The sequence below is a fragment of the Anas acuta genome, chromosome 29, assembly GCF_963932015.1.
Source record: "Anas acuta chromosome 29, bAnaAcu1.1, whole genome shotgun sequence".
In the NCBI taxonomy this organism is placed as follows: Eukaryota; Metazoa; Chordata; class Aves; order Anseriformes; family Anatidae; genus Anas; species Anas acuta.
Genome location: NC_089007.1, coordinates 1,961,664 through 1,981,941, shown reverse-complemented (window position 1 = coordinate 1,981,941; position 20,278 = coordinate 1,961,664). Strand labels below are relative to the sequence as shown.

At 62.0% G+C, this 20,278-nt stretch overlaps 2 protein-coding genes across 2 annotated transcripts; one reads left to right on the top strand and one right to left on the bottom strand.

The window, feature by feature from the left end:
- The first annotated feature begins 837 nt into the window (after positions 1-837).
- On the top strand, positions 838-7,887 carry TMEM106C (transmembrane protein 106C). Its single transcript, XM_068663456.1, has 8 exons — positions 838-967; positions 1,896-2,108; positions 2,218-2,281; positions 2,817-2,976; positions 3,070-3,210; positions 3,455-3,504; positions 3,780-3,833; positions 4,239-7,887. The coding sequence occupies exons 2-8, from the start codon at positions 1,907-1,909 to the stop codon at positions 4,396-4,398; spliced, it is 831 nt and encodes a 276-aa protein (XP_068519557.1). The 5' UTR covers positions 838-967; positions 1,896-1,906; the 3' UTR covers positions 4,399-7,887.
- Positions 7,868-20,247, bottom strand: COL2A1 (collagen type II alpha 1 chain). Its single transcript, XM_068663430.1, has 40 exons — positions 20,173-20,247; positions 19,991-20,044; positions 19,814-19,858; positions 19,647-19,700; positions 19,432-19,530; positions 19,206-19,250; positions 18,293-18,391; positions 17,144-17,197; positions 16,605-16,712; positions 16,456-16,509; positions 16,251-16,349; positions 15,086-15,139; positions 14,897-14,995; positions 14,738-14,791; positions 14,552-14,605; positions 14,217-14,270; positions 14,072-14,125; positions 13,911-13,955; positions 13,537-13,635; positions 13,329-13,436; positions 13,177-13,230; positions 13,039-13,092; positions 12,884-12,937; positions 12,731-12,784; positions 12,535-12,642; positions 12,364-12,417; positions 12,222-12,275; positions 11,798-11,959; positions 11,590-11,697; positions 11,206-11,313; positions 10,950-11,003; positions 10,760-10,867; positions 10,169-10,222; positions 9,949-10,056; positions 9,744-9,797; positions 9,471-9,578; positions 9,100-9,388; positions 8,792-8,979; positions 8,185-8,427; positions 7,868-8,082 (listed from the first exon to the last, which is right to left on the bottom strand). Exons 1-40 carry the CDS (start codon positions 20,173-20,175, stop codon positions 7,936-7,938), a joined length of 3,498 nt encoding a protein of 1,165 aa, XP_068519531.1. The 5' UTR covers positions 20,176-20,247; the 3' UTR covers positions 7,868-7,935.
- Positions 20,248-20,278: the final 31 nt, after the last annotated feature.

Below are 20,278 nucleotides of genomic sequence, written 5' to 3'. Positions count from 1 at the left end.
TTGCTGCTGGGGAGGGATCATACTGGGATGGGTGCCCCCCATACTGGTGCAGGGGAACTCTGCACTGGGGTTTGTGTCCCCATACTGGTGCAGAGAAGCTCCGTACTGGGATGGGTGCCCCCATACGGGTGCAGAGGGGCTCCATACTGGGACAGGTGCCCCCATACTGGTGGAGGGAGAGCTTTGTACTGGGATGTGTGCCCCCATACTGGTGCAGGGGGGCTCGATACTGGGATGGGTGCCCCTGTACTGGTGCAGGAAGGCTCCAGACTGGGATTACTGGGATGGATGCCCGCATACTGGTGCAGGGGGCTCTATACTGGGCCGGGTGCCCCTATACTGGCTGGGCAGGGCTCATACTGGGACAGGTGCCCCCCCCACTGGTGCAGGAGGGCTCCAGACTGGGATCCTCCCCCCACTCCCCCCCCCCCCACGCCGCGCATGCGCGCTGTCTCCCGGCGCCCACCCCGTGTGTGCGCATGCGCGGGCAGAGAGCGGCGAGCGCGTGCACTGCGCATGCGCACGAGGACCCGCCCTTACCTCGCCCAGACCCCGCCCACCAGCGCCCCCTCCACCCGGGAGGTTAATGCGCATGCGCAGTTCCGCCCCTCAGCCCCACCAAAGGGTGAGCCGCGGGCCCCGCCCCTCTGCCGCGCGGCGCATGCGCACTGAGGGAGAGCCGCGCCCAGGCGGGGCTGTTGCTGTCGTCACGAGGGGGCGGGGCCCACAGCACCCGCCCACTGCCTCGGGGGGCGGGGCGATGACGCAACGCCCCGCCCGGAGCGCGATGGGCGTGGCTTCAGCGAGGGGGCGTGGCCAGCGAGGATCCACCCCACACACCCTTTGCACACAGTGCGCATGCGCCGGCAGTGGAGCGGGCGGGGCGATGCTTAGGCTCCGCCCCCTTCTTCCGCCCGCGTCGTCGTCATAGCAACGGCGGCTGCGCGGCCTGCGGGAGGCGGCGGTGGTGAGGGGGGGTCGGGAGGAGACCCCCCTGTGGGCCTGGGGGGGAGTTTTGGTGGAAAAGGGGGGTGTGGGGGTCCCTTTTTGGGGTTGGGGGTTGAGGGGGTCTCTTTTTAGGGGCTATGAGGGGGGCTCTTGTTTTTTTTGGGGGGTGAGGGGGCTGTTTTTTGGGGGGGAGCATGGGGGGGCTGTTTTTTGGGGAGGGGGGTGAGGAGGGCTCTTTTTTGGGGCTTAGGGTTGAGGGGGGTCTCTTTGGGGGGGAGGGTGCTCTTTTTGGGGGGTGGGGTTTGAGGGGGGTCTCTTTTTTTGGGGAGGGGGTGAGGGGGACTCTTTAGGGTTGGGGGGTAAGGCGATCTCTTTTTTGGGGCTTAGGGTTGGGGGGTGCTCTTTTTGGGGGTGTATGTGAGGGGGGTCTTTTGGGGGGCAAGAGGATGTCTTTTTGGATGGATGAGGGGGTCTTTTTTTCAGGGGGGACATGAGGGGTCTTTCTTTAGGGGTGGGGGGCAGGGGGGTCTCTTTGGGGGGATGCAAGGGGGTTTCTTCTTGGGGCTTAGGGCTGAGGGGTCTCTTTTTGGGGGTTGAGCATGAGGGGGCCTCTCTTTTTGGAGAGGGGGTCTCCCTTTTGAGGGAGGGGACCTCTCTTTTTTGGGAGGGGTGTTTGGGGGAGCTGAGCCTTTGAGGTGCTCCTGGTGGGTTCCTCTGCTGGCAGGGTGCTGGGGGAGTTCCCCCTGAGGCTGAAGGTCCCTGGGGGGGGGATTCTGACTTGAGGGGGGGGGTCTCTGTGCGCTGGGGGCTTCCCTAAGGGGTTCAGGGAGGAGTCCCAGCTGGGGGGGCTGCCTGAGGGCTGGATGCTTCCCCCTGTGCACATATTTTGGGGCCGGGTCTCCTGGCCTGCCAGAAATCATCCTTAATGTCCTGTGTCCCCATCACAGGCTCGGCAGCGATGGGGGCTGCGCTCTCCCCCCCGGCTGGCAGCGCTGCCCCCCGGCAGCAGAGGAAGGCTGGCGGTGACGATGACGATGATGACGATTTGCTCGACAGCAGGGACCGCAAGGAGGACATCGCCAAGTTCCCCTACGTGGAATTCACGGGGCAGGACAGCATCACCTGCCCCACCTGCCAGGGCACTGGCTGCATTCCCACGGGTGAGCGCTCCCCTCGTGCGTAAAACCAAAAAGCAGGGGGCAGAAACGCTCCTTGTTGGATTTTTCCATCTCCAACTCGGTTTTCGTGCTCTTTTTTTTTGCTTTCCAGAGCAGGTCAACGAGCTGGTGGCTCTCATCCCCTACAGCGACCAGCGGCTCCGCCCGCAGAGAACGTAAGTGTGGAGTAAGAGTAACTACACCTCTGTGAGGAGTAACTACACCTCTGTGAGGAGCAGACAGGGCTTTTTTTGTCAGGTAGTAGCAGAGCTCAACGCTCTACACAGTCTCCAGCCTTTCCTTCACCTACTGGCTTGTTTTCACCAAAATATGCTAACAAATGCGACTTTTAACTCGAAATATTTCCTGTTAAATCCCACCGTAGGGGTGAGCGTGGAAACAATCGTCCCACTCACAGCCTCTGTCCCCGTGCTCTTTACTGAGGGTTTTAGAAAGAAACCGCTTTACCAGCAGCAAAAACACGCACTGAAAGCACCACGGGGGCAAGAGTGATTCTGGAGGCAGTTTACTTTTTGGTAATGAGTAGCTAAAGGGTGATGGTTTTGAGCAAATTCGGATATCGAAAATGTTGGAGCAGCACTTTGGGCCTCTTTCAGGGAAGGACAAATGGGTGGTTTTCTGCTGGGTTTCAGCTACGTGGGGTCCCACGGTCACAAGTGTTGTTTTTGAGCCCTTCCCTGCCTCTTCCAGGAAGCTCTACGTCCTGCTGTCGGTGCTGCTCTGCCTCCTGATATCAGGACTGGTGGTTTTCTTCCTCTTCCCCCACTCCGTCCTGGTGGATGACGGTGGCATCAAAGTGGTTCAAGTCTGGTTTGACAAGAAGAACTCAGTTGTCGTCCTTGCCATCACGGTAAAATTTTTCTGCCCCTCTTTTCCCGAGGGAACAAATCCCGTGCTGAGCTGCCCAGGAGGTCGCTGCTACCTCTCTCCCCTTTCTTTCCAGGCCACCTTGAGGATCAGGAACTCCAACTTCTACTCGGTGGCAGTGACCAGCCTGACCAGCCAGGTGCAGTACATGAACACCGTGGTGGGAAGCCAGCAGATCACCAACGTCTCCAGCATCCAGCCCCTGAGTGACAAACTGGTATTTGTCCTTTTTTACACTCACAATAAGTAAAAGCATCGCTAAATCGTGTGAAACCTGTGCAGTATTACAAATTACCTTAAATATTGTCTATCTATACCTAAAGACAGACATTTTCTTAGTAAATACTCATGGGCTGGGCTCTATGCACACCAGCTGAAATGTAATAAGGTAAAAAAGAGCCCAAAAGGGATGGATTGAAGTGAGCACTCAGGCTGCATGTGGACGTGTTTTTCCTTTGCAGGTGAATTTCACGGTGAAGGCGGAGATGGGCGGACCTTTCTCTTACGTGTAGTAAGCATTTACTGTTCTGTGTCTGGCTGGGGAGTGGGAAGGTTTCAGATCCTTTATTTAGCATTTGCTCAGGAAACTACCAGCTTTCTGCTAACTTTCTGAAAAGTAACTTTGCTAGAAATTACTCGAAAGGCCGCTCTGTGAGGATGTTGTGATGGGGTTTTGGATGCTGTCTTGAAATGAGTTAGCACCGAGGGGAAAACAACATGGGAAGGTACCGAGAAGCAGGCTGCTTGGGCTGTGCTGACCTATTTCTTTGTTTTGGTCTCTTCCAGTTTCTTTTGCACGTTTCCCAAGGTGAAGGTGCATAACATCGTCATCTTCATGAGGTAGGCTGCTTTCTGCGCTGCTCCTGACTCAAAAGGGAACTGCTGCCACAGCAGATCAGGGTGCACGAGGAAAATCCCGCCTGGCAGGCACCCCAGCCTGGTTCCCTGTGTCAGCTTTCATGCAGACCAGTTGACACACTTGGGTAAAATGTAAGGCAGGGGGGAAAAGGCACCAGATTGCCCTAAACTGAGTTCCCACGTGATGGGTGGCGTGGGGCTGGACTCACCAGCTCCCTGCAGCGAGCAGTCCTGGGTGCACTCACTGGAAATCTGAGAGGATCCACAGCTTTTGAGGGTGGGAAGAGGAGAGTTTTGTGATGAATGCAGGCTGCTGATGGCTTTAATTTAACAGAGGGGTCTCTGCCCCTGGTCCTGTCCCCTCTAAGCCACTCTCCCCTCTCTCAGGACATCAGTGAAGCTCTCCTACATTGGGCACGTGACGCAGAGCGCTTTGGAAACCTACCACTACGTTGACTGCAGCACCAACTCCACGGCTGCCCCCGATCCGCTGCCTCTGCCAGCCCCCTCCACGCAAGGCGCAGCCAAAGCCAGGAGCAAGCCCTGAGCTCGCCGCCGCTGCTCCCTGTGAAATCTGTAGCTGTAGAAAGGACTGGGCACTTTCAAATGGAAGCAGAAGGGATCGTGACTGACTCTGGGGGATACCTGAAAGCTCTGGGGTCCCTCTTGCACTCCCTGGCATGCAGCTGGGCTGCGCTGCTGGCCTGTCCCTCAAATCCACTTCGGGTGTTGTTCAGGTGCAGGCGAGCGGGTCCCTTCCAGAGTAAGGGGCCTGCTGGGCCTGCCTTCCTCTTCAGTTCCAAAGAACTGGGTTTTGGGTAGGGAAACTGGATTCTCAAGCTCTGTGCTTTGTGGTCCAAAGATCTAGAGTTGAGTTTTGCAGCTGTTCTGAAGCTTAGCACTGTACCTGGTCCTTCCAGAATGAACTAACGAGTTCTGAGCAATTAATTTATTCCAGTTTTGCTCGGTGGCGGTGTGTCACTGGCATGTTTCAGAGCAGAACTTGATTTAAAAAAGGGACGAAGCTTTGCCAGGCACGCACAGGCAAGGCGTTCAGGCTTTCACCTGTGTAATTTGCACTAGGAGGAGGAAAAGGAACTGGAGCCAGCAGGGCACGTGCGTTCCCCCTTGCACAGATTTTTGCTTTTTGGCAGCTGAGACCCAAACGCTGCAGCCCCACTGAAGGCTGCTGCTCGGTGTGCAGGGGGCGTTGGGCAGCTGGGGGGTCTCTGGTGTTTGAAGCTGGGGAATGCACAGCTCAGTGCTGCTTTGTACTCCTGCCTGCTGCAGATTTAAACTGATTTGGTGGAAGGTTTTGGGGGGGGGGGGGTTTCTTGTTTCAAAGGCTCACCTCGCAGGAGCCAGGCAGTCCCGAAGGACGGTAAAGCAAATAAATCCGCTGTGAAAGCTCAGCCTGCTGCGGTTCTTCTCCAAGCTTCTCCCCCCCGTTTGCAGCTTGGAGGGTTTCATTCTGCCTCTGCCCTTTGTAGTTCTTCTGGAACCCGATCACTGCAGCCCCCCGCGTTTCCTCTCTGCACGCACCTACGCCTTTCTCCAGCCCTCTGTCGGAAGCGAGCGCGTGGAAGCACGGCGCGGGCAGAAGCTGTAGGGGAAGGGGTCTGGTGTTTCTCAATGAAGGACGCTTTGTTTCGTGCGAGTGTGAAATAAAAATACCCTGTTGTTTTCTAAGAGGTGGTGTTTTGGCCTCCAGACTTTCTAGAATTGAGTTATTAAAGCGGGGCTGGAGGGTGCTGTGTGGGGTCACCTCACTGGACATGAGGAAATGACCTGTGGCAGTCCAGCTTTGTCCTAGAGAGCACTCTGCGGTGCACCCAGTCTCTCGATGAGGATTTTGGGCAACAAGGGCCAAGAAACTCAAGAGGTGAAGCCGTGGAGCCCTCTGGGTGCCTCCGTTCCCACAAAGGACAGCGGGGACAGGATTTGCAGCCCCGCACTGTGACTGTCACACTGCCCCTTCCCCAGTCACAAGCCTCTCACACGACTCGGGTAAAACCCCTGTTCCCTTCTCCTAATTATGATGAGCTGAGTTTTCTTTGAGGACGATGAGGAAGTGGCTCGCTCTGCCCTTTATCCCATTTGCTTCCTGCCCCTCGGCAGCCCTGCAGCGCCTGGTCTGGGGCGATTTGGTGTCCTCGTGGGTGGCAGAGCCCCCTGCTCCCCTCGTTGTGCTGCAAATAACCGCTGCTCTCCTGCTCCAGCCCTTAAAAGCAGAGCTGCTTTTAGCTGGGAGGTTTTTTGGGGGGCTCACTGGGTGCCTGCAGGAACCCAACTCCTGCTGCTTGGCTGAGCAGGAAAAGCGCCGGTGCAAGCGGGAGCCAGAGCGCTGATAATTGGGGGTGCCCTCCGGGTCATGTGGCAAAGCACTTGGCCTTTTAAAGGGCATTTATTGTGAAAATCCTTCTTAATCCTCCAATCCTTTTTAATGAATTTCTTCTGCCAATGTTTTTTTTCCTAAAAATCCCAGCCCTGGGAAGCTGCCTGAGGTGCTTTAGCAGGAGGGGCTGCTGCCGTGGTGCCAGCTGTGAGCGTTTAAAAGTGAGGTGAGGGCCCCGAAGTAGCATTTTTAAAGTTTTTTTTTCATCCTTTAAAGTCATAATTTCTCTTAATGAGCCTGTGGTACCCGTGCTAGCGACTGAGGAGAAAAGCTGGGGTTTTAACAAAAGCACCATCGTGAAACCTGCAGCCCCCGAGCCAGCAGCTGCCCGGTGCGTCCTGCTCGTAAAGCTCAAGTTTGCAGCTCTTGGGGGGGTCAATGGGCTAATTTTCTTTAAGATAGTTTAAAAAAAAATAAATAAAAATCAACTAGTGGAGCTTTTCCTCTAATTAGCAAGCTGCTTAAGAGCAGCACTTACATGTGTAGCTTTTTAGGAAGCCTTAAAGGCAGAGCTGTTTTTACAAGCCAGGGTGCGTGCCCTTCAGCACCATCAGCGTTGCAAAAATCTCTCCTTAAATTGCGTTTCTGTGTATCCAAAAGGGGACAAATTCCTTGGGGACGAGGGGAAGGAGCATCAGGGGGCTGAGGAATTAATCCCTGCACCTGGTTTTTGATGGGAATGATGGAATTACTCATCTCCCAGGACTCCATCCACCCACAAACCTCTCCCTGCTCACCCCCTGGCTCCAGCTGTGTGCTGACCTGCACAGGAGGTGGCCTCAGCCTCCTCTTCTCCACTGGTTTTACTGGTTTCCTCCAACTGGTGTCCCTAACCCAGCCCTGGAAGGGAGACCCCTTGCCTCGATTCACCCCGGTGCTGTTTTGGGGTGCAGGGGGATGAGCAAACCCCATAAATCTGGCTGCTGTGTTCGTGCCTGGTGCTGAGATTTGTCACTTAAAACATTTTTCCCTTCCTTTTTTTGAAGGTTTTGTGTTATTATTTTATTTTTTTCCCCCTTTATATGAGGTATTCTCAACCCAGAGAGTTTGAGATTTGACCCTAAACCCTGAATGGCCCCAAAAGAGGGGAAGGGCAGGGGTTAGACCGCAGCCAACACCGTGGGCGAGAGGAAAAAACAGCGCGCACATCCACTTGACTTTCCACCAAAAGTTTTTTTTTTTTTTTATATCAACTTGATGTTAAAAAATACAGACTTGTTTTACAAGAATAGCACCATTTGTGTTGTATTATACATTAGCACTCCTGCTGGTGATACACGGGGGGGAGGGAAGGGGCTTTTGGGGGGGGAATTTGTGATACCTGCATTTGCCAGATCCCTTTGGCGGGGAGGGGCCGTCGTACATGCCAGTTAGATTCCCACCTCCACCCGACCTAAAAAATAGGCCTTCCAGGAAGGCAATAAATAAATAAGCCCGTGGTTTTATGTCGCAGTCTGCCCCGTGACGGCGCTGGAGGGAGGCGGTGGTCCCAAGCGCGAGGACCGAGGGTCGTGCCAGCCATTCAGTGCAGAAGTCGTTGGAGTGATTGGGAAGGACGGGTCCTTGGGGTGGGATTGGTTTTCTTTTACTGTATTGGGCTGGATTTCTTTTTTTTTTTAAAAAAAAAACAAAAAAAAACAACAAACCAAAACAACCAACGAACAAACACACAAATAAAACAATCCTTTTTTACAAGAAGCAGACGGGGCCGATATCCACGCCAAACTCCTGCTCGGCGCCACCAATGTCCATAGGTGCAATATCTACAATGGGCAGGCGCGAGGTCTTCTGCGACCGGTACTCGATGACCGTCTTGCCCCATTTGCCAGTGTGTTTCTGGGGACGGAACGAGAAGCAGAGATGCCCTCAGCTGCTCCGGGGCCATCCGAACCACCGGGGGTCCGACTGCAGCCCCCCAACTCCATCCCCTCGCCTTACCGTGCAGCCGTCCTCCAGGACGCTGTAGGTGAACCTGCTGTTGCCCTCGGCCCTGATCTCCACGTCGTTGGAGCCCTGGATGAGGAGGGCTTTCTTCAGGTTGCCCGTCTCCTCGTCCATGTAGGCGATGCTGTTCTTGCAGTGGTAGGTGACGTTTTGGGAGCCCTCGGTGGACAGCAGGCGGAGGAAGGTCAGCTGGATGCTGGCGGTGGTGGGGGAAAGGCTCTCATCGCCGTAGCTGAACTGCAAGGGAGAGGAAAAAGAGGTTAAAACCCACGGGGATCATCACGGCGGGTTATTTCCAGCCACCCCTGGGAAGGGACCGTTGAGTTTTGTGCTCCCAGATGGCTGCAAAATCTTTGCCAAAAAAAAAACAAAAAACAAAACAAAAAAAAAACAAAAAACAAAACAACAACAACAACAAAAAAAAACAACACAACAAAACTTTGACTTGTGGAGCCAAATTGACCCAATTCCACACATTCATCCTAACCCAGCTGCTCCTTCCTCCAACAGCCCTAACCCACCACATCCACCGAGACCACCCCAAGGAGGGCGTCCCGCGTGGAATTCACCCCCCCCCCCCAAGCAGGCCCCCCCCGCTTACGTGGAAGCCGCCGTTGATGGTCTCTGCGAACCAGACGTGCTTCTTGTCTTTGGCCTTGCTGCTCCACCAGTTCTTCCTGGGGATGCTGCTGGGGGTCGGGTAGACGCAGGTCTCGCCCGTCTCCATGTTGCAGAAAACCTTGATGGCATCCAGGGTGCAGCCCTGGTTGGGGTCGATCCAGTAGTCTCCTGCAGCATGGGGGGTACAAACGGCTCGCTAAGGGGTTTTGGGGGGGTCGGGGCGAGGAACCCCAAGGCTGCTTTTGGGGAGGAAGGCAGGGAGAGGGGGTAGGCCGCGGTGCCTCGTACCGCTCTTCCAGTCGGGGTGGCAGAGCTTGATGTCGCGGCAGGTCCTGGCCGGGTTCTTTTTGGAGCCCTCGGGGCTGCGGATGCTCTCGATTTGGTTGTTGAGGGATTTGAGGGTGGCGTCCACCTCCACGTCGTGCTGCCGCAGCCCGCCGGCGGCCTCGTCCGCCCGCATGTAGCGGATGGGGTCGGGGCCTTTCTCCGTCTGACCCAAACCGGCGAAAGCTGACATGTCGATACCGGTGCCGGGAGGGCCGGGGGGACCGGGGGGGCCGGGATTTCCAGGAGGACCCTACGGGAGGAAGAAGAAACCATCGTGAGGGGCTGCTCCGCCAGCCGGACCCCGCGCCCGGCCTCCTGATGCTGGGTCTCACCGCAGGGCCGGGTTCGCCGCTCCGTCCGCGGGGGCCGGGGGGGCCGATGGGGCCGGGCATGCCGTTGGAGCCGTCTTTGCCGGAGGGGCCGACGGGGCCGGGGGGACCCTAGGAGAGAGCCCCGAATTCGGGGGGTCAGGTCGGTGCAGGAGTAAAGGGAAGGGTGTGGAGCCGTGAGCTCCCGGTGTGGGGGTTCGAGGCTGGAGGTGCCCGGGGGGGGTGTCGGGAGCTCCTTGGGCTCTCGCCACCCCAAATGGCACCGTCAGGACTTACTCTGGGGCCGGAGGGACCAGCAGGACCAGCAGCGCCTTGGTCTCCAGAAGGACCCTGTGGAAGAAGCGAGGGGGGGCGGCTGCAGCAGGCTCAGCCCCAGCAAAGCCTCCGGGTGGGCTCGGGGGTCCCTCGGTGGCCGCAGAGACCCCCAAAGGAGCCGCATCCTGCGGCTGGGCTCAGCGCTGAGATCCCAAAACCAACTTACGGGGGGGCCAGGAAGACCCTGCAGTCCGGTGAAGCCGCGGTGGCCCTTCAGCCCTCGCTCTCCAGCCTCTCCAGTCTCACCTTTGTCACCGCGAGGCCCTTGGGGACCCTGGGAGCGGGGAAGGGGCCGCGTCAGGCTCGGGGTGGCAGACCCCTGCCCAAAGCACCCAGGACCCCATGTTTCACACGTGGGAGATGTCAGTGGGCACAGCACCACTCACCGGCATGCCTCGAGCGCCAGCAGGACCGGAGGGACCCATGGGCCCTTGTGCACCCTGCGGGGAGAAAAGGGGGAGTCAAAAGGAGCCGGGACGGGGGTCGTGCCAAGAGGTGCCAGCACCCCGAAACACCCACAGCCTCGGGGCCGGGATTTTGGGGGTTTGGGGGGCGTGGGAACCAGCCCCAGGCACCACGCTCCTGTTCCCAGCCCTGCTGGCATCTGTGACAGTGAAAAAAAAAAGTCTTAATGGGGCTTAATGACAGCTTTAAATACGCTCAGCCGGAGCATGGGAGCATGGAAGGAGCCCTGCAGATGCCCCGGCAGATTTTGCCTGCTCACAGCTCCCCCCGCTTGCTCTGAGGGGGCTCTGGGCACTGATTGCTCCTCGGGAGGATGCTCGGGAAGATGCAAACAGCTCCCGAGGCACCGCTGAATTAGCAGCAGCCGCTAACGGCACCGCCTGGCTCTGCCAATTACTCCGAGCAGCTAATTGCTCCTGGGGAACCGCTGTCATTTGCTTGCTTAATCTGTGCATGGGGTGGGTACCAGTTCCCGTACCGAGATCTTAAACCCAAGGAGCCCTGGCACTCACCGTCTCGCCTCTGTCTCCTTGTTTGCCGGTGGGACCGACGGGGCCGGGAGCGCCGGGGGCACCGGGAGCGCCGGGGGCACCCACGGGGCCGGTCTCGCCGCGATCGCCCTGCGTGCAGACAGCGGGGTGCTCAGATCCGTGCCAAACTTGGGGCTTTTTGGGGCACCGGGGTAGCCCACAGCAAACTCACCTTCACGCCAGCTGCGCCGTCTCTGCCTGGGGGGCCGTCAGCACCAGGGTTGCCCTGGGAGGAGAAGAGGAGAAATTAGCACCCTGGGATGAGCACCAAGTCACCTTTCAAGGCAAAAAAATGCTGGTGGAAAGGTGCCCGAGAGCTCCAGGAGCTGAGTTATGCCTGGGATGCTCAGCGATGCCCGGTGCAGCCGTGGCTGGAGGCACCGATCCGCTTCCCCAGGTTTTTTTTCCCCAAGGAGGGGTTCGCCTACCTCGCGCCCAGGCTCGCCAGCAGGACCTGTGAGACCGGGGGGACCCACGGGGCCAGGGGGGCCTCGGTCGCCTGCAGAGCCGGGTGCTCCTTGCTTTCCGGGTTCGCCCTAAACGAGGGGAAAAACAGATTTATTTTGAGGCTCCCAGACCCCGCTGCATCCACCCAGCCCCGATATTTCCCCGTCCCTTCTGCAGGGCTTGCACCAGCGGCTCCTGGTGGGGAGAAGCCGGCCCTGCACAACCCCACCCAGCACCCAGACACGGAGACCCCAGGGTGCTCGGGCAGCACCGAGGGGGCTGGTGGCCCCGAGACGTGCCCGGGGTGCTGCAGCCCCCGCGTTTCACCCCCCAGTGAGGGTTCACAGCCCCCAAATTTGACTCACCGATGGCCCTGGCAGCCCGGGGAAGCCTCTCTCGCCGCGCTGTCCGGGCAGACCGACGATGCCGCGCTGTCCTGCCAAGCCTTGGGGACCGGGGGGACCGTCGGGACCCTGCGGGGAGGCAGAGGGGGGGGCTCAGACCCTGTGGGATGGCACCACGCAGCCAGGGGAGCACAGAGAGAGGTGTTTCCCCCCTCTCCAAAAAGCTCACCGCAGGGCCGTCCTCTCCAGGTTCGCCTTTCTCGCCAGGGGGGCCAGCAGGGCCTTGGAGCCCGGGGTCTCCGGCACGGCCGGGGGGACCGGCGTCGCCACGAGCACCCTTGGGACCGTCCTTGCCAGCAGAGCCAGGGGGGCCGGGGGGGCCTGGGTTACCCTGCGGGGGAGGAAAACAAGGTTGGTGCAAACAGAGGAGGCTTCTCCACCTTCATCACCCACATCCCGGTGCTGCTCGGGGTCTGGCTCTGCTCCTGAGCCTCAAAACCCTGAGAAAAATCCCTTTTTAGGGGCTGAGGAATGGCCACGAGCAGCCTGGAGTCCCAGAGCCCCCGGGGGGATGCACCGTCCCCTCCGGCTGGCAGGGGGCAGGAGGGACCCAAACCCTGGGTGGGGGCGACCCCAGACACCCCCCGACTCACATTAGGGCCGGGTGGTCCCACGCGGCCGGCGGCTCCGGGGAATCCGGTGGCTCCCTGGGGAAGGAGAGGAGAAAGGTGGCTGAGATGTGACACCCCGGGGCTGCCCCTTCCCCAGCCCCCTGCCCACCCCCCCGATACTCACGGGGGGACCCTGAGCACCGCGGGCTCCTTTGGGACCAGTTACACCAGTGGGACCCTGGGGAGGAGAGAAAAGAGGGTTGGAAATGCTGCTGGGGGGCTGCGATGCCCGCAGCGGGGCCGTGTCGAGGCCATGCCCCAAATTTCGTGCCCCAAATTTGGGGGCTGTACCCACCTGGGGGCCGGGTGCGCCCGAGGGACCTTGGGGACCGGGAGCGCCGGCGTCACCCTTCTGCCCGGGCTCTCCTTGCTCGCCTTTGGCACCGGGTTGTCCGTCGGCACCCTGCACCGGGGGGGGGGAAAGCGGCCGCCGTGAGCGGGGAGAGGATGCTGGATGCGTGCCGGGGGGGGGGACAGGGCTAAATACTCACCGGGGGGCCGGCAAATCCAGCAGGGCCGGGGGCACCGGGCTCGCCACGCTCACCCTATTTGGGACAGATGCCGGGGTTAACGGTGGGGACGGGGGGAGCGCGGCCAGCGGGGTCACCGCCAGCACCCCTGGGGGCTGTGGGTGTTGCACTTACAGGGGCACCGCGGGCACCGGCAGCGCCAGAAGGACCGGGGGGGCCGGATTCACCCTGGAAAAGAGAGGATGGAGAGGTGGGGGCGTTGGGGGCATCTCCCCGGGGAGCACCGTGGGGGCGGCTCGGTGCAGCCGTGGGGCTGGCCGGGCTCTCACCTTCTCGCCGTTGGGGCCAGCGGGGCCGGGGGGGCCGATGGGACCGGTCAGACCCTACAGGAGAGAGAAAAATGAGGACGTGGCCCCCCCACCAGCACCCTCGGGTGGCCGCTCTCACCGTGTCCCCGTCCCACTTACGCGTGCGCCGTCCTTCCCTGGAGCTCCCTCGGGACCCTTCTCACCGACGTCTCCCTGCGGGGCGAGATGGAGGTGCCATGAGCCGAGCCCCGACACCCTTGGGGACACCCCCGGGGACACCCCCGGGGACACCCATGGGAGGTGTCACCTACCCGGTCACCCTTGGGGCCGGCGATGCCAGCTGCTCCTCTCTCTCCGGGCATTCCCTGCAGCCCTGGGGGTCCCTGGGCACCATTGGGGCCGGCCGGGCCGGTTGCACCCTAGAGCGGAGCAGAATTGGGGTCATCGGGGTGCTCACGGGGGCACGGATCCGTGGGGGGGGCACCGAGCCCCCTCCCAGCGGGTCCCCTCCTCACCCACCTTGGGTCCGTCGGTGCCTGGCGTGCCGGGGAGCCCGCGGGGACCCTGCAGCCCTTGTGCGCCGGGGGAGCCGCGCTCACCGGGGAAGCCGCGTTCGCCCTGGCGTGGGGGGGGGACAGCGTTAGAAAAAGGCCACGGTGGGGGTCGTGGGGGTGGGGGTCGTGGGGTCCTCGGTAAGGATGTCAGAGGGCAGAGCATCCATCCTGGAGGGGACTGGGGTGTACTGGGAGGACTGGGGATGCGCTGCGGTGAGGCTGAGCCACCGGGACTGGAGGAGCGTTGGGTGGGGGGGGACGGATTCTGCCCGTTCCCCCCCCCAGACCCCCCCATGGGACAGGGGGGGGTCCTGAACCCAATCCAGGAGCGGTACTTACTCTGGGACCGACGAGACCGGGGGCACCGGCTTCTCCGGGAACACCCTGCGGGGATGGGGGAAGAGCCGGGGGTCAGCACTGGGGGGGGGTCGGGGGGTGCTGAGCCCCCATGCGCAGCCGGGGGGGCGATGGGGAGGAAGGAAGGTGGGAGGGGGTCTCACCTGGTCTCCGGGTTTGCCGCTCTCTCCGGGGGGACCTGGTGGCCCGGGCAGCCCCTGGGGGGGCAAGAAGTGGGGTTAGGGGGGGTGCCCACGAGCATCACCCCCACCCCAGCACCCTGACCCCCCCCCGTGTGCCCCCACTCACCTGGAAGCCGGAGGGACCGGGGGCTCCTTGCTCTCCTCTCTCACCAGCGGGACCCTAGGGAAGGAGGGCGGTGATGACCCCGAAACCCCCCCCATGGTTTCAGACGGGGGGGGGGCTTCGCAGCCCTTCGCCCACCCCAAAATTTGGGGGAAAACCAAAATCACAGCGAGGCGTGGGGCAAAATCCCTGCACCCCGACCCCGGGGGTCTCGCCCACCCCAGATCCCCAGCATGTGGGGGGAGCGCCCAGATCTGGGGAGGGTGTGGGGGGGCTACGACCCCCAGCCCCGTGTTTCGGGCAGGTTTTGTCCCCAAAATGACACTGGTGACACTCACGGCAGGTCCGGGGGGGCCGGCAGCTCCCGTCTCACCATCCTTGCCAGGAAGACCCTGCGGAGGAGACCCCCCCCCCCCAAGCTCAGCTCCGTCCCGTGCCTCAGTTTCCCCACCCGGGGGCTGTTTCAGACGAAGAAGCCCCCAGGAGAGGTTTTGGGGAGGGGGGGGGCAGCAAAACCAACTCACCCGCAGCCCCGGGGCACCGGGCAGCCCTTTTTCGCCAGCTTTTCCAGGCTCACCCTAAAAGGGAGGAGAGGGGTGGCGGTGATGGAGGGGGGGGGCCTTGACCTCCGCAACCCCATTTTTTGGGGGGCAGAAAACACCAGAAAACGCCCCAAAACTTACGTTAGCGCCTTTAGGACCGGGGAAACCCATCACGCCGGGCTGCCCGCGGGCACCCTGAGGGCCGGGGGGGCCGGGGCGACCGTCCTCGCCGGGAGAGCCCTGTGGGGAGGGGGGGACGTCAGTGTGGGGTCACGGCATCCCCCCCTAACCCTAAACCTCGAGACCCCCGCCCCGTGGAGCATCACTTACGGTGGGGCCGACTTTGCCTTGAGGTCCAGCATCGCCGGGGCGGCCGGTGAGACCCTGGGGAAGCAAAATTGGGGGGGCTGCAGCGGGTGGTGCCTGGGGGGGGGCTGCGGACCCCCCCCAAAGAGCAGCTTTGGTGACCCCAAATGCTTCCCGGCTAAGCCCCGAGTGTTTTAGGTAGCCCCAAGGAGCGTCGTGGCAAACCCCAAAAAGCCCCGTGACTAATCCCAAATGCACCCAACCTCACCCCAAAGAGCACCTTAACCCCAAACGCACCTTAACCAGCCCCAAGGTGCATCTTAACCAGCCCCAAAGAGCACCTTAACCAACCCCAAAGAGCACCTCAACCAACCCCAAAAGCATCTCAGCTAACCCCAAAGGGCATCCCAACAGGAGCTGAACCAACCCCACCAAGCACCTTAATGCCCAAGAGCGTCTTGGATAACCCCAAGTGCTCCTGTGAACCAACCCCAAAGGCACTTTAACCAACCCAAAATGCTTTTTAACCAACCCAAAAGCTCCTGGAACATCCCCAAATGTTTCTTAACCAACCCCAAATGCCCCTTCATCAGCCCAAATGGACTTTGACCAAACCAAAATGCACTTTAACCAACCCAAATTCCCTTTAACCAACCCCAAATGCCCCTTAACCAACCCCAAATTCCCTATAACCAACCCTAAATGCCCTGTGACCAGCCCCAAATGCCCCTTAACCAATCCCAAATTCCCTGTGACCAACCCCAAATGCCCCTTAATCAGCCCAAATGGACGTTAACTAACCCAAATGCCCTTTACCCAACCCAAATGCCCCTTAACCAACCCCAAATTCCCTGTGACCAACCCCAAACGACCCTTAACCAACCCTAAATGCCCTTTACCCAACCCAAATGCCCCTTAACCAACCCCAAATGGATGTTAACTAACCCAAATGCCCTTTTTCCCAACCCAAATGCCCCTTAACCAACCCCAAATTCCCTTTTCCCAACCCCAAAGCTCCTGACCCGTCCCCAAGGAGCCTCCTTGCAGCCCACCCCCCATCCCCTCCATCCCCCTTCCCCATCCGAATCCCCCCAGCCCCCAGGAGCAGCCCCAGCCCCTGCCCCCCCCCCCCCCATAGCCACCCCCACCCCAGGGGGGGTTCAGGATGCGTCCCCCCCCCATCTCTTACCCTTGCTCCGGGCAGCCCGGGCTCTCCGGGACGCCCGGGGTCACCGGTGGCACCCTTGGGACCGGCGAGGCCAGCGGGGCCGCGTTCACCCGGAGCACCCTGTGCGGGGTTGGGGGGGGGGCACAGGGTGAGATTTGGGATCGCAGGGGGTGGGCAACACCCCCAGGACCCCCCCCCCCCCCACCCCATAACCCCGACGTCCCACCTTGGGTCCAGCCAGCCCGTCTTGCCCGGGGAAGCCGCGGTTGCCGGGAGCACCCTATGGAAAAAGGAGAGGAATTAAGGTAAGGTGAGGGTTTTTTTTTTTTGGGGTGGGGGGGGGCAGCGTCTCGCCGAGGGGTGGGGGCCACGCACCCTTTCTCCGGGGGGGCCCACGGGGCCGGCAGCACCGGGTTCCCCACGGGCTCCTCTCTTGCCTTCCTCCCCAGCCGGCCCGGGGGCACCTTGGGGTCCTGCGGGGCCCTAAGGAAAAAGAGCAAAATGGGTCAAAAAAGCAGCAATTTGGGATGGGAAAAGGGTTGGGGGGGGACAACCCGTGGACCCCCCCATTCCCCAAACCCCCGACCCGTGTGTCACGACGGCGCCGGGGCTCAGCGGCCCCCCGGCGGGGATCCGGCCCCGCGCATTGAGGCTGCTTAATGAAGCGACGGGGGAATGTCCCCGGCCCCCGGGGACGAGGGGGGGGCACGGCGCAAAACACAGCCCCTATTGTTCCCCCCCCCCCTTTTATGGGAGAAGAGGGGGGGGGGACGCTGCCCCTCGAGGGGCCTCGTTAGGGGAAGAGGCTCGTTAGCCGAGCCGGGTGGCTCGCCGCAGCGGGGTCTCCAGCGGGGTGGGGGCTGGATTTGTGTGTGTGTGTGTGTCCCCCCCCCAAAAAAAACCCCAAATCTCACCGTCTCGCCCTTGGGTCCTTGCTCGCCCTTGAAGCCCGCGATGCCGGGTTCGCCCTGGGGAGAGAGAGGGTGGGGGGCGACGGGGGGCTCGGTGCTGTTCCCGTTGGGGTTTCTGTCCCCGTCCCTGTCCCTATATGGGTCCCCGTCCCTGTCCCTGTCCCCATCTGCATCCCCATCTCCATCCCTGTCCCCCCCCCCCCATCCCTGACCCCATTCCCATCCCAAGCTGCATCCCTGGCCCCGTCCCCTTTCCTGTCCCCATCCCTGTCCCCTGTCCTCATTCCCTGTCCCCATCCTTGTCCCCATCCCTGTCCCCATCCCCTTTCCTGGCCCCATCCCTGTCCCCATCCCCTTTCCTGTCCCCATCCCTGTCCCCTGTCCCCATTCCCTGTCCCCATCCTTGTCCCTATCCCTGTCCCTGTCCCCTTTCCTGTCCCCTTCCCCGTCCCTGGCCCCATCCTCACCCCCTCTCCACCTTTGTCCCCACCCCATCTGTCCCCCGCCCCATCCCCACCTGCACCCCTGTCTCCATCCCTATTCCTGTCCCCACCCTAATCGGTGTCCCCCGTCCCTGTCCCCATGTCCTGAGCCCTGTCCCCATCCCCAGCCCTGTCCCAATCCCTTTTCCTGTCCCCATCTTCATCCCTGTCCCCCACCCCAGCCCCGTCCCCATTTCCTGTCCCCATTCCTCATTCCTGACCCCAACCTCAACCCCTCGTCCTCATCCCTGTGCCTGTCCCTATTGTCATCCCTGTCCCCATTGTCATCCCTGTCCCTATTGTCATCCCTGTCCCCATCCCTTTCCTCCCCCCCATGCTCATCCTCTTACCTTGCCCCTGTACCCACCCCCACCCCCATCCCATTCCCACCCCTCCCCATTTCCACCCCATCCCATCCCATCCCCATCCCCGTCCCCCCCCTCTGGGGACCACATTTGGGTCCCCTGGGGGTGACCCGAGGATGTTTGGGGGGGGTCAGGGAGCACCCAAAAGGGGGTCCAAGAATGGGGACAGATCCCAAAAAAGGGGGAGGAGCCTGGGGCGGAGTGGGCGGGGCCATCTGGCAGTGGGCGGGGCCTTTTTGGAAGTGGGCGGGGCCACAGCCAGGACCCTCTCGGGGGGCTCTGGGGGGGTCAGGGGGGGCTCTTACCGTCTGTCCCTTGGGTCCCAGCGGGCCGGTGGCACCTTGGGGTCCGGGGGGGCCGCGGGGGCCGGGGAAGCCGGGAGCGCCCGCGATGCCCGGGGCACCCTGCGGGCAGCCGGTGACCGTCATGGGGGGGGGCGGGGGGGGGGACACGGCACGGTGCCGTGCGCCCCCACGTCCCCAGGAACCTGCGTCCCCTGCGTCCGACAGCGCGGCCCCCAGCATCTCGTGTGTCCCCCCCACCCCGTGTCCTCCAGGACCCCACAACAGCCATCCCACACCCCCCAGTGTCCCCACACCCCCCCAGTGTCCCCATGCCCCGCAGTGTCCCCATATCCCTCAATGTCCCCACACCCCCCCAGTATCCCCATATCCCCCAGTATCCCCACTCCCCCCAGTGTCCCCATGCCCCCCAGTATCCCCATTATCTCCCAATTTCCCCATATCTCCCAGTATGCCCATATCTCCCAATGTCCCCATGCCCCCCCAGTGTCCCCATATCTCCCAGTATCCCCACGCCCCCCAGTATCCCCATATCTCCCAGTATCCCCTCGCCTCCAGTATCCCCATGCCCCCCCAGTGTCCCCATGCCCCCCCAGTGTCCCAGTATCCCCATGCCACCCAGCACCCCATGCGCTCCAGTGTCCCCATACCTCCCAGCATCCCCACATCCCCCAGTGTCCCCATGCCCCCTAATGTCCCCACACCCCCCAATGTCCCCATATCCCAAAATGTCCCCATACCCCCCAGTGTCCCCACACCCCCCAGCACCCCACATACACCTCCACACCCCCCATCACCCCCCATCACCCCCCAACCACCCCCCAGCGCCCTCCCACACCCCCCCGTCCCCCTCATCCCTATGACCCCGATGTCCCCACATGTCCCCCCCCCGTCCCCGTCCCCGTCCCCCACTCACCGCCGAGCCCTTGGCTCCGGGGATGCCGTCGGTGCCGGGGTTGCCCTACGGGACGGAGCAGTGAGCGCCCCCGTGCCTCAGTTTCCCCACCTCGAGCACAGCCCCCCCACCCCCCCGTGTGTGCCCCCAGCCCCACAGCTCCCAGGCTGCGGGTGGGGGGCACACGGGGGGGTCAAGCCACAAAGGAAGGGGGGGGGGGAAAGTCCCCAAAAGTGGGGGCACTTACGGGGGCGCCAGCGGGGCCGGGGGAGCCGGGGGTGCCGGATTCGCCGCGGGGACCTTGGGCACCCTCAGGACCTCGTGCGCCGGTGGGACCTGCTTCACCCTGCGGGGGGGGGTACGGGGGGGGGCACAGGGGTGAGGGGGGGGGATTTGGGGCGGCCGTGCCTCAGTTTCCCCCTCCCCTTCCCTCCCTGCACCCCCCCTGCGCTCAGCCCTTACCTTCGAGCCGGGGGCGCCGGGGAAGCCGGGGGCTCCGGCCGGGCCAACGGGTCCCTGGGGGGGGGGAGAAAAGTGTGGGGGGGCTGCCCCTATTGGGGGGGGGCACCCAGGGGACCCCAAATGGATTTGGGGTCCAGTGGGGGGGGGGCAAAAAGCCCTGTACTTACGGGGGGGCCAGCGGGGCCGGGGAGACCGTCGTTGCCGCGAGCACCCTGGGGGGAGACGGCAATGGGGGGGTCACGGGGGGGGGTTCAGGGCACCCCACGCCCCCCCCCCGCAGCCCCCTGCCCCACTAGGGGGGTGTCACTGGGGTGGGGGGGTCACCGGGGGGGTCTCGCACTCACCGCAGCGCCGGAGGGGCCGGGACGTCCTCGCTCTCCTGGCAGCCCGCGGGGACCCTGGGGGGGGGGGGCACACGGCGTCACATTGGGTTTATTGGGGGGGGGGGGCACACAAACAGCCCCCCCTCCACCCTCCCCACCTCCCCCGTGCCTCAGTTTCCCCGTGTCCCAGCCCCGATGCTCACCATGGGGCCGGGGGAGCCGTTCTCGCCGGGGGAGCCGGATTCGCCCTGTGGGGGGGGAAAAGAAAATGAGCCTGGGGGGGCAAAAAAATGGGGGGGGGCACACCCC